A 13,561-nucleotide genomic window follows, 5' to 3' on the forward strand; every position below is an offset into this window, starting at 1 on the left:
AGAGAGCGAGCTTATTATCTTATCTTAATAGGACACATAGGACACTTAAAGGGGCCCTATTGTGCTTTTGGGGGGTTTTCTCTTCCCTGAACATCAGCAGTTGAGGACTCTTTAAAGTAGAGACACTACATACTGATATACATCTGAACATCAGCAGGAGGGGACTCTTTAAAGTAGAGACACTACATACTGATATACACCTGAACATCAGCAGGAGAGGACTCTTTAAAGTAGAGACACTACATACTGATATACACCTGAACATCAGCAGGAGAGGACTCTTTAAAGTAGAGACACTACATACTGATATACACCTGAACATCAGCAGGAGAGGACTCTTTAAAGTAGAGACACTACATACTGATATACACCTGAACATCAGCAGGAGAGGACTCTTTAAAGTAGAGACACTACATACTGATATACACCTGAACATCAGCAGGAGAGGACTCTTTAAAGTAGAGACACTACATACTGATATACGCCTGAACATCAGCAGGAGAGGACTCTTTAAAGTAGAGACACTACATACTGATATACGCCTGAACATCAGCAGGAGAGGACTCTTTAAAGTAGAGACACTACATACTGATATACACCTGGACATCAGCAGGAGAGGACTCTTTAAAGTAGAGACACTACATACTGATATACACCTGGACATCAGCAGGAGAGGACTCTTTAAAGTAGAGACACTACATACTGATATACACCTGGAACATCAGCAGGAGAGGACTCTTTAAAGTAGAGACTACTACATACTGATATACACCTGAACATCAGCAGGAGAGGACTCTTTAAAGTAGAGACATCTACATACTGATATACACCTGAACATCAGCAGGAGAGGTCTCTTTAAAGTAGAGACACTACATACTGATATACACCTGAACATCAGCAGGAGAGGACTCTTTAAAGTAGAGACACTACATACTGATATACACCTGAACATCAGCAGGAGAGGACTCTTTAAAGTAGAGACACTACATACTGATATACACCTGAACATCAGCAGGAGAGGACTCTTTAAAGTAGAGACACCACCATGTTAATACACAGTTTCCTGGCTGTCTTGGCCCTCAGACTTCATCGTTAAACAGCGTTCCAGTTCTCATGCTGACCTTCACTCCTTTCTGAACCAGCTGTGTGTTTATTAGACATTTTAGATTTTACAACTGCTTCCTGAGAGCTGTGACTAAATTAAAATGTTCGCCCATGCTGTATACAATTAATGCTATAAATCTGAGTATTATATACAGATCATTAATATCTCCTGCTGTTAGAGACAGTGTAGGGGTAGGGTTAGGGTAATGTTGTGAATCGAGTGGCCTGTGTTCGTCGTCCATAACATACGCCTGCCCATACCATAACCCCACCACAACCACGGGCCACTCGATTCACAACATTACCCTACCCCTAACCCTACCCCTACCCCTCACACCAGATACTGACTGGTTTTCGGACCCCCCCAGACCCCCCCAAAAAGAAAAACTGCACGTTTCAGAGTGGCCTTTTATGGTGGCCAGCCTAAGGCACACCTGTGCAATAATCATGCTGTCTAACCAGCATCTTGATATGCCACACCTGTGAGGTGGGATGGATTCTCTCGGCAAAGGAGAAGTGCTCACTATCACACATTCTTTCAGATTTCTGAACAATATTTAAAAGAAATGGTTATTTTGTGTTTATAGAAAATGTTTTAGATCTTTGAGTTCATCTCGTGAAAAATGGGAGCAAAAACAAAAGTGTTGCGTTTATATTTTTGTTCAGTGTATATTCGAATTCAAATTAGATCAAGCCAGTGTTACTGCTGGTGCATTAGTTTCATGTAGCCAAGTGCTAATTGTTATAGGTGTTTTCGGTCATTTTCATGGCCAAAGTGCAGTGGAAACAGGTGGATTTTCTGTGTGGAAGAAGATGTGTAGACTTGTTGCTGTCCTGATATCAATGGGCAGTTCCTTCCACAATGTTGCAGCCAGGATAGCAAATAAGCATGTTTTTATTGAGGGGTTTCTGGGTCGTCCTGGATGTAGGATCTGTTAGAGCCAATATTTCGTATAAGAAAGGCCACCTAATCGTGACAATTCCCAGGGCACCTCCTCTAAAGTGACAGAGACGGGTAGCGACCTGTATCGAGGCAGTTTTTAACCGTTCAATTAACCTTTAAGTTACCAAGTTATATAAGCCTTAACAAAGAAAGAAATGAGGATGGAAGCCACGGGGACAGGATCCCTTCACAGCACTGTAACACCACTCCTCTATATGCTCAGATTGTCCTTCTGCTTTGTCCCCTCCAGAGATCCGTAATGGCAACCTGAAGAGCATCCTGGGCCTCTTCTTCATCCTGTCGCGCTACAAGCAGCAGCAGCAGCAGCAGCAGCAGTACTTCCAGTCTCTGGTGGAGCTCAGCCAGCAGAGCAGCAGCTCCTCAGCCTCCAGTAGCCGGACCGCAGACATGCAGTCCAGGTACCTCACTCAGCTGATACTTAGGCCCTATTCCAAACCACACCCTACCCTCTCCCCTCCGTCTGTAGTGACACTCGCAGCTGAACGAGTGTTTGAAAAATATCACTGGTCCCCGCGTGGAGCTTCAATATCAGGATCCATGTATCTGTGATCCTCTCCAGAATGGAAGTAGTCATCACATACAGAGCATCAAGTAGCTCCTGAACACAGTCACAAGATGGAGGAGTACTGGGTCTTGTAGGTAATCATACGTCCTGTTATTTACAAAATCGAAACATTTCAGACTTTTTCTCAAAATATTGAATTTTTCTCAAAATATTGAATTTTTCTCAAACTGACTTTTTCTCAAAATGTTAACTTTTTCTCAAAATATTGAATTTTTCTCAAAATTATGACTTTTTCAAAAGAAAAATGACTTTCTCAAAATTCTAGATTTTTCTCAAAATCTCAAAAATCTAACTTTTTCTCAAAATTATGACTTTTTCTGAATACTTAAAAATGTTAATAATCCCTGGTCTCCGGCTTGAGCTTCAACCTCAGGATCCGTGTATCTGTGATCCTCTCCAGAATGGAAGGAGTCCTCACACACAGAGCATCAACTAGTTCCTGAGCAGTGTCCTTCACATGCTGATATCCAAGAGAGGGAGTCACACAGTCACAAGATGGAGGAACAGAAAGCAGTATCAATGTTTACTTCAGATTAGCTCCACGTCAGAAATGAGCATGCTTGATGTCTCTCTCCATAGAGGCTGAATCATCATGTTCATCACATAGCTATCATCTACCTCAAACAGTCCTGATGCTCTTCTCACACATCCTGTACTTGAGTACAAGTAGAAGTACTCAGATCTTCTTGAGTAAAAGTAGAAGTACGAGAGTGTACAGGGCCGCACCTGGCCAACTTGGGGCCCCAAGCGACATTGTGAGATGAGCCCCCCCCCCCCCAACCGACAGGAATGAAAACTATTTTTTTGGAAACAGAGTAGGCTACTTTTCAAATATAATTCCTGTTTATTATTATTATTATTATCAACACAGTTACTTTTTTATGTACACAGCTACAGTTGGGATACCTTTGTTATCATGTGACTCTCATGTTGGAAGAGGACACAGTAACTCAGAAGCAGACAGATTTGGAACAATTTCCCCTCTCTCCGACAGAAACAGAAAATGGCGTAACTTTTCGTAACAACGGCTAAAATATCAGCATCCCTTGGATTACAAATAACAAAAATGAAACTATACAACAATCTTTAATTGTGTTGCCTCTCTTAGTTTTAAACCTGATGTGTTTGTAACAGTCTGTAAATATACACAGCTTTATAATAAAATGCACACATTTATCTCTTTCTAGTCTAAACACAGGTATGATCCTAAGTTTAAAAAACACGAGGTTACCGTGAAGTTATTAACATCTGTATGACGATACTAAATGTCTGTCTTGTTGTGCAGTTTATCAGTTAATGTTTCCTTGGGGTTGGTTTGGCTCTCAGGTGTTTCCAGAGGTCGCTAATGTCGCTGGTTTGAATCACTGGACGCGTTAATAATATCTAGAGTCTCTGCTGGAATACCGATCTGGTTTTTCGCTTCTTAATTGGCTCCAGTTCGAGCTCATTTGAGCAGTGACTGTCTGTCAGAGCAGAATGAGGAACAGCCTTCTTCTGAAATGTTTCTCATTAAGGCTTCTGCCGAGTCAGCTCCATGAGGACGATTGGACGAGGCGGAGACAAGCTGGAGGACGCATGTCAGATCTACAGTACCTTAGCCGCAGAGTGCATGTGCTTTCATACTTTTAGTGAAGAGATACATTAGACTCTCATGTCGCTATGTTATTCTACAGGACAAAAGTGTGTGTGCGTGTGTGTGTGTGTACGTGTGTGTGTACGCGCGTGTATTACAAGCCATACAAAGACAGTATATACCCTTATATACATACAAACCTACATAAATGTATCTTATTTGGGATACAGATCCACAATCCCAGAAAGAGAGATTGAGAAAACATTTTAAGAAAACTTAATAATTATAAAATAATAATAATAATTCAAACACGAGACACTCAATAATATGAAGACATGTATGGTGCTGGCAGCTCAGCAGTAAATAGAGCATGATGCCTTCGAGGAGTTTCTAAAGGAAGCTGACCTGACATGCCGCAGCATTTCCCCCCCAGATCAAGTTAGTGTGTGTGTGTGTGTGTGTGTGTGTGTGTGTGTGTGTGTGTGTGTGTGTGTGTGTGTGTGTGTGTGTGTGTGTGTGTGTGTGTGTGTGTGTGTGTGTGTGTGTGTGTGTGTGTGTGTGTGTGTGTGTGTGTGTGTGTGTGTGTGTGTGTGTGTGTGTGTGTGTGTGTGTGTGTGTGTGTGTGTGTGTGTGTGTGTGTGTGTGTGTGTGTGTGTGTGTGTGTGTGTGTGTGTGTGTGTGTGTGTGTGTGTGTGTGTGTGTGTGTGTGTGTACTAGCATTACTATACTTGTGGGGACCTACATCTGTTTACATAGTCACGTGTGGGGACTCGCCTCCCTTATGGGGACAAATTGAAGGTCCCCATAAGGTAAGTCTCCAGGAAATGTGTGTGTGTGTGTGGGTGTGTGGGTGTGTGGTGTGTGTGTGTGTGTGTTTGTGTGTGTAATGAGAGCATTTAGTCTCAGGCTATGTGAGTAAGATGATATCCTCGCTCTGTTTGGACGCGTTATTATGAGGTGGAAGGTCACTTTATCGTGTGTGTGGGGGGGTTATTAGGGGCACAGCTGCCTCCCATTCCTACAGTCCCCCCTTAGCAACAGGTGGAGAATGATCTCTCACACACACACACACACACACACACACACACACACACACACACACACACACACACACACACGTAAACACAATGAATCCTGGAGTGTGGGAGTTCAGTTCATGATAAAGCCGCCGCAGCATCTTTCTTCAGCTGAGAAGGTTTGAAGGCTTTGATCGTTTCCAACATCAAGGACATCAAGACAAGTTGCTTCTGTGAGGAAAAGTCTGCACGTATGGCGTGTTGTTGGTGTAACATCAATTTAAGTGTGTGTGTTGGACTGGTTTTCGGCCCCAAAAAAAATCTGATAGGGCGACAGGACGCTCATCGTCGGCCTGACATCCATCGACGGCCAACATCGGCTTGGAGTGTCCGGGGCTTTAGGTTTTAATAAAAATCTGTTTGTCGTGTTTTTTTAGGATTCTTCTTTAATAATATATTTATGAAGGTAACACACATCTTAAGCTGATTCTGAAACCCTGAGGACACTCGTCAAAAACTCATATTAAACACCATTTAACACACACACACACTTTATTCTGATTTTAAGATCAGTGTTTCCAAAGAAGAATTAGACCAATTATTTCAGGCTAACTGACTGAAATGTGAGAGAAGATAATCTGTAAAGCTTTCTAAATTATCAAATTATCACACACACACACACACACACACACACACACACACACACACACACACACACATTTAGCCCACTGCACATCCTCACTGGTGTTACTGGGCTTTCTATAGACACCACCTGCTGGTGTGTGTGTGTGTGTGTGTGTGTGTGTGTGTGTGTGTGTGTGTGTGTGTGTGTGTGTGTGTTGTGTGTGTGTGTGTGTGTGTGTGTGTGTGTGTGTGTGTGTGTGTGTGTGTGTGTGTGTGTGTGTGTGTGTGTGTGTGTGTGTGTGTGTGTGTGTGTGTGTGTGTGTGTGTGTGTGTGTGTGTGTGTGTGTGTGTGTGTGTGTGTGTGTGTGTGTGTGTGTGTGTGTGTGTGTGTGTGTGTGCGTGCGTGTGTATTTATGTGTGTGTGTGTCCGAGGGGAGAAGTCCCTCATTGGTCAGATCCCGACAGTGTGGAGCCGCGGGAGGTTTTTCAGAGCAGTAGTTTAGCCTCAGCACTCCCTCCCTCTTTACCTTTTATCATGTCCCGGGGCGAACAAGTAGACCCCCCGCTGTGCCGAGCCTCTCGCCTGCCCACCGCCGTGACCAGGAGGAACCAGGTGCATTATGGGAGAGCCGACGCATCTCCTAGGTACAGCATTAGATCGTGTGTGTGTGTGTGTGTGTGTGTGTGTGTGTGTGTGTGTGTGTGTGTGTGTGTGTGTGTGTGTGTGTGTGTGTGTGTGTGTGTGTGTGTGTGTGTGTGTGTGTGTGTGTGTGTGTGTGTGTGTGTGTGTGTGTGTGTGTGTGTGTGTGTGTGTGTGTGTGTGTGTGTGTGTGTGTGTGTGTGTGTGTCCATCAAGGAATGAGATGTTTGGAGCTTTCACACTCGCTGATATAATATGTCAGTGGCATCGTGAAGTGTCAAATGTTTGGGTTCCCGTGCATTGTCCTGGTAGAGACTGTCAGACAGAGATATGAATGATGTCTTGGTCTTTGTTATGGCATACTGTGAGAAGAAGTTTGAGAGGAAGTCATGATTACATATTTCCGTGCTTGTTTTCTGAGTAGATAATAAAAGCCCACAGCTTTTGTGTTGAAGGAAGAGTGTAAAATACAACCGTGATAACATGTGTTGTTAAGCTTGGTGAGCTGGAGACACCCAATAAACTCAAAGTGTCCAAAAGAAGAATAAGATAAAATATCTCAGCCTGACTTTGAGTGAAAAATGTAGAATATAAACCACAAGACAGTTTGAACGATGCAGCCGTAAAAACATCGATATTTGGAAGAATCTGATATTGAGTAATGTCAGACGGTTTGAAGTAATATGCGTCCAGCTTGAGTAGAAGTACATAAAAGGTGGGGACACAGTGTCGTTCAGAAATACAGTAAAAGGAAATAATTCGTCTTCGTGGACTTGTTGATGTATATTCGTACTATAGGCTAGGTGCAAGAAAATTCCTCTTTGTACACTTAAGCGGGCAGTACTGAGGCTCGAACAGATGTTGTGTACCAGAGTTACACAAATACGATGACACATATAACACAGCGGCATAATAATACAACTGTACACTAACAGTGCAGTAAAAAGAGTGATTAAATAACTACAGATAATTAATGTAAAGTCCTGTACAGTAATTTAGTAGTGCAAAAACTGCTTGTCACTGTATTTCACATTAACACGTGTGAGTCTGTGTCCGAGCTAACGATGCTAAAAGTAGCTGTTTGAAAGCTGCTGATTGGACCACATTAGACAGACCTCACTTTGGACACGAAGGTCAGCTGACGTCTCGTTTCCTGCTGTCATCACGTCGAGCCGTCTCTATTCTGGATCTGGAACCGTATCGAGCGGAAACCGATAGTCCTCAGACTCTATAGAACAGCTAAGGTCTTGTATATTGCTTACATGTGCACCGCGGTGACTATTAAACCCTGTTGATGTGTGTTGTATTGGATCAGAAGTGACAGATGTCCCACACACACACACACACACACACACACACACACACACACACACACACACACACACACACACACACACACACACACACACACACACACATACCATGTATACATCACTTCAGGGGACATTACATTGACTTACATGCATTTCCAGGAGACTTATCCTAACCTTAACCCTAACCAAGTCTTCACCCTAAAATTAATGACCCCCCTTATGGGGACCTCCATTATGTCCCCATAAGGGAGGCGAGTCCCCACAAGTGACTATGTAAACAGATGTAGGTCCCCACAAGTATAGTAATGCTAGTTCTCACACACACACACACTTCTGCTTTCCACCAGCAGTGTGAGATCCTGGTGTCTCTTTTTCCACTCTGGAAACATCTGAAATGCTGTGGGTTGGGTAGCCGCTGCAGGCTGGGGAGCGTCTGCTTCATGTTTCACTGCATTATATAAATATAACGGCGTCAGGAGGGGTCTGGTGGTGGAAAAATGTTACACTCAAAGTCAAACATTTAAAGGGTTTGGTGTAATTTGCACGATACCTACAGCTTAGTCCAAGATGCCTTCCACATTTAATATATTTAAGACATAAAAAAAGTAATATTAGTGAAAAAAGTCACTCATATTGGTTGTGAAACCTTCTCTCATATGTCTGGGACCTCTGTTGCTGTTAATAACTATGGTTCTTCTTCCAAACAGTCCTGCGCCACACAACCTGAATACAAACACACAAACTCCTTATATATAACATATTTTGCTGCCAGACATCATTAACTGGCGTTTTAATGATCATTATTGCACGGCTTGGTTGAATAATGGATTCTGATTGGTTAATTTGGACATTCCAAAGGTTGTTCGTTCTCACTAACATACCGTTGCTAAGGAGAACTGACCGTTGCTAAGGAGGATGAAGGGACTGTGTGGAGCCGTATCAATCCGCAGAAAGAAGTCCGGTGGATTATGTGAGATGCAGACTTGCGATGTGAATCTGTTGGCACTCGGAGAAAGGCTTTTCGAGAATTAGGAGCTGATTAAAATGCTGCTCAACACCTTGGAAAGTTCATTGTCATTCATAGATCAACCTCCCATTCCCGTTCTCTGAACAAAGCTTTAAACACTGACACACTGTCGCTCTCAGGCGGCTGATTTATTCCACAGACTGATGACATTTATTTAAGATAATGACAGAGAATCACCCAGAAACTTCTTCACCAGTCCTTCTGTTCTACTTCTATATTAGAGCAGAGGTGGAAGAAGTGTTATAATAACTTATTTAAAGGGGACCTATCATGCAGAATGCACTTGTTGATGTCTTCTCTCCGTTTTGGACGTAATATGGTCGGTGTTCACATTAGCATCGCTAACACTCAGAGCTAACCTGTGCTGGAGAGCATGTGTGTGAAGAAGCAGGAAGTAGAAAGGAACTCACCTTGTGGTGTAACCGGCAAGAGAGAAAGCCTTTGAGCTCCAGACTGTTTCAGAGCCTTGATAATCCATGATATGGCGTTTCATCACGGCAGCATTTAGTTTAGACGGTAGCTGCCGGGTCCCGCATGAGCTCAGACCCCTCCTCTTTAAAGCTTTATCCCCAAATCAGAACTTTAGAAACAGGAAGTGAAATAGATGAGGCATGGCTAGAATGATCTGTTTGGTGTTTGGGGCAAAACACTTCATAGACATGTTTTTTATATATTGCTATATATCTGAGAGCTGTGCTATTGCCTACAAGTAGCATGATAGGTGACCTTTAAGTAGAATAACTAATACTGCACTGTAAAAGTACTCCATTACAAGTAAAAGTACTGCGTGTGGAATGGTAAAATGTACTTTAAATATTAGGAGAAGAAGTGCTTGCTGTATTAAATAAAAATAAATAAATATTTAAGATGCAAAGCAGGAAATCTTCACGTTTAAAAGCTGGAACTGTTTTTACACAAAATAAAATGTAAAAAAATAATTAAATTGCTCCCAATTCAATTCTTATGAACTCACTCATTGTTTGTGGTGTTCTTAAATAGACCAGTGAAAAAAGTCCAAATGATAAGCGTTAAATGAAGTACATGGACGCCTGCTTGAGTAAAGAAAACGTCCTTTTGGTGACACATTTAGTTTCTTCTTTACACGATAATGAATATATAAAATCATGTGTTTCAGCCAAACCATGTTTTGTATCTGAGACCTGTGATATAAGATACGATAAGAAGTACTTTATTGATCCCAACGTGGCAATAGTTTGCGTTGCAGCAGCGTAAAAAGACATCGCATTGTACACTAGAGAAATTAAAAGACTAGAAATAAACAATCCAAAATGTAAAACATCTCAAATAGCGTTAAAAAAGTAGAAAATATGCATGTTTAAAGTAACAACATATAAAGCAGGATATTATATATATACAAGTGTGTAAGGAAAGGAATATTACATATTAAATTGAATATGAATGTAAAATGTTCAGTGTCAGTTTAAGTCCAGTTATCCAAGAGAAGTTTTTACTACTTTCATCAATCATAACTTTTTAGTTTTACATTCGATTGCATTCAGGCTTCATGATATCCTTCACAGCAGACATGTGAACATATAAAATGGCTGATCACCACTTTCATTGCATTCTGGATGATTTAGTCAACTTTGAAACAACCATGGCCGCCATGAAGAAAAATAATTAGTAACCATCGGGATCAGATCACACACACACACACACACACACACGCACACACACACACACACACACACACACACGCACACCAATTTGATACATTTCCCGCTCTTGTGTGCCCCTCCCCCCACATGGATCCCACCTGGCACACCAATACATGTTCAGTGTCTGTTCTTTGTATATTGACTGCAGTTCTTCATGTATGCCAGTACTCTGATCCAACATGTACAGTTTGAAAGGGTGTTAAATGAAATGTGGTGATGATTAATGGTTTTTGTGTTAATTTAAAAGCAGTTAAAACAGGACTGGTCACATTTGACCGCGAACACCAAAGTGAGGCATCATCCAGAAGGCAATAGGAGGGTTAAAACAATTCAAAATACTTTAACAATCTCGTGGTAATGAAAACCTCAGAGGGCGAAGAAACACCCACTCGCTGTTAGTCATCCGAAGAGACGGGAATCAGCCGCGACATTCATGCTCGACAGGAAGTAGTTAAGCTCCTTCATAAAAAGAGATGCCTTTAATCATCACGCCTGTAAACAATGGAGAGTAAAGCGCCCAGGTGGCAGAGCTGCTGGGCGTGAGTGTTCAGAGCGGACTGAGCGACTCACTTGTTGTCGTGAACCGAGTGAACAGATCATGTAGTCATTCCTTCTTTTTTAAATAGGAAGACATTGTGTTTGAAACCCACCGGATTAACAGGATATCATTTAACTTACAAAAGATCTAGTTTGATTTCCCGTCACGGCTTCGTGCGTGATTTTCTCTTTTTTACTCACATGTACTCGTATAGTATCGTATCGTACTAAATATATATAATATATATACTAAAGTACACATTTGAGGTGCTTCAGTTGAGTATTTTCTATAAGTTCCACGTTATACTTCTACTCCACTTCATTTCTATATATTTTTTACAGCTGTCGTTACTTTATAAATCAAGATTCTCACACAAAACGTATACAAAACTTTAAACCACGATGTTTTGATGAAGATTCAACTAAACGAAAAAACCAAGAAGAACAAAATGAAACTAAAAGGAAAGTTTGTCAACATTTAATGTATTTTAAAATGTATTATAACATCGTAATCCTGCTAGAAATCCCCCTTTTTATTTTGTATCTACCTTATAGCGTCTTTTTACGTCACTGTAAGAGAATACAGTTCCTATTGTGTGTATCATGTAATCCATTGCTCCGTTCAGCTGGTCATAAATAAGCTCGTGGTAATCAACATGTGATACAAATAAACACGCAGAGTACAGTACAGCACGTGTGTCCCTCTCTCTATGTCTCTGTGTCTGAATGCCTCTTTTCATCGCTGGTTATCATATTAAAGCATGCATTAAAGAAGGTCTCAGTCCTTCTCTAACTGTCCGTCTCTCTTCTTCTTCTTCTTCTTCTTCTTCTTCTTCTGCTTCTGCTCTCTGCAGTCTCACAGCGCGGTATGCAAGTCCTCCGGGCCACAGTGGGTTAGGGTCACCACAGAAGAAAAATACGAGGTAAATATCACGAATGAATGGTGTTTTCATCTGATTCTAAAACCTTCTTTGTGCTCGGTTTTTCCACTGCTCTGTGCATGAACCTTATCCTTCATGGAACTGTCCTTAATGTGATGTTGCGTAATGTTATCATGTGTTTGTTAAAAGGGCTTTCTGTAGAGTCAACTACTTTGTTTTGACCATTACATGTGTTATGGCTCAAGAGGCCACGACAAAGAGGAGACGCACCATAGCAACGGTTAATAAAATATGTTTATTGGCAGTGGTGTCAGTGGTGTAAATGCAGGGTGAGGGCTGCATGGTTGTGTACAGTATGTGTGAGGTGCACAAAGTAAAGCAACTGAAGTAACAAATAGCATACTCAACAGAACCGGGTGCCTGTAGGGCAGTGTTTCTCAAACTTTTTCATACCAAGGACACTTAACCAATAAAAAAACACTCGCGGACCACCTAACTCCACAAATATCCTAAAACACATCGTTTTTCTAGAACAGATTATAAATCGCCTGAAAATGGTACAAACAAGTGGCAACATGTGTGACGAAGGTGTTGCGCTGGGCTATATCATGCAATAGAAAGTGAAACTTAGGCTCGTTCCATTGCGGAGATATTCCCGCGAGAGTGTGAAAAACTTAAATGTATTTATTTATTTCAAATGTGAAATGTTACCAATATACTCACGGACCACTAGGGGGCGCTCACGGACCACCAGTGGTCCGCGGACCACACTTTGAGAAGCACTGCTGTAGGGGAGAGCAGGGGAGACCGGGGTGCGTCTCACTTTAGTTATTTCTCATTTCCTCGCTCCTCGGGCTCGGTATCACCGGAAGTTGATTTGTCTGCGCCATCTTGAGTACCGTCCCAGTGGCCTTATGTGTGCCCGAGGATCGAGGATCGAGGAACTACCAGACCATCTTCCGGTGAAATCCTCAGACACTCGCCCCGCCCCCTTACTGTGTATCGCTCACTGATTGGACGATGCAGGCATGCACTGATCTGGCTGCTGTCAGACGATCAGCTGTGCGGCGTCCTCACAAACGGACGTCCGGAGGAAACGACGTCCCATTGCTCTTGAAACTCATTTCCCTGCTTCTCGTGGTTTCCTTGCGTCTCTCCTTGCTTCCCTAGTGGGAGGGACTAGTCGCAGGGAAACAACGCAAGTGAGGGACGCAAGGATTCCATTTAACCGAAGTGAGATGCAGCTAGGACACAGCACAGCCACACCCTCTCCAGATGAACCCACAGCATCACACATGCCAAAAGGAAAAGTTAAACGGTTGAAAACACAAAGGTTAAGTTAACTGTCTTTTTGGGTGATGTTTGACGGTCACTTCCTCGTCTGTGGTATCTTTTGAATAAGGTGGATTTGAGGGGAATTTGCCTTTAACGTTGTTTGTATCCCCACAACCTGCAAACTGAAGACCTTGGTGGCAAAACATTTGGCAGAAGAAATAATCAGTTTGACCTCTTCCTCTCCTCGTCATCCTCACTGTGTCTGATACTCTTCCTCTGTCTTCAAACCAACAGCAGAACCTACGTCACGTTTCCCTTTCAAGCTCCGTTTTGCTGATGCATTATCAAACATGTATTTTGGAA

The 13,561-nt window shown here is 42.3% G+C and overlaps 1 protein-coding gene across 1 annotated transcript in view; it reads left to right on the top strand.

Moving 5' to 3' along the window:
- LOC117468422 (neuron navigator 3-like) overlaps positions 1-13,561 on the top strand; it is a 247,997-nt gene that overhangs the window by 217,595 nt on the left and 16,841 nt on the right. Inside the window, exons 5-6 of the mRNA XM_034112509.2 lie at positions 2,298-2,466; positions 11,897-11,965. Of these exons, the coding sequence (XP_033968400.2) occupies positions 2,298-2,466; positions 11,897-11,965 (238 nt within the window). The remainder of the gene's footprint in view (positions 1-2,297; positions 2,467-11,896; positions 11,966-13,561) is intronic.

The sequence above is a fragment of the Pseudochaenichthys georgianus genome, chromosome 23 (genome assembly GCF_902827115.2).
Source record: "Pseudochaenichthys georgianus chromosome 23, fPseGeo1.2, whole genome shotgun sequence".
NCBI classification, from domain to species: Eukaryota; Metazoa; Chordata; class Actinopteri; order Perciformes; family Channichthyidae; genus Pseudochaenichthys; species Pseudochaenichthys georgianus.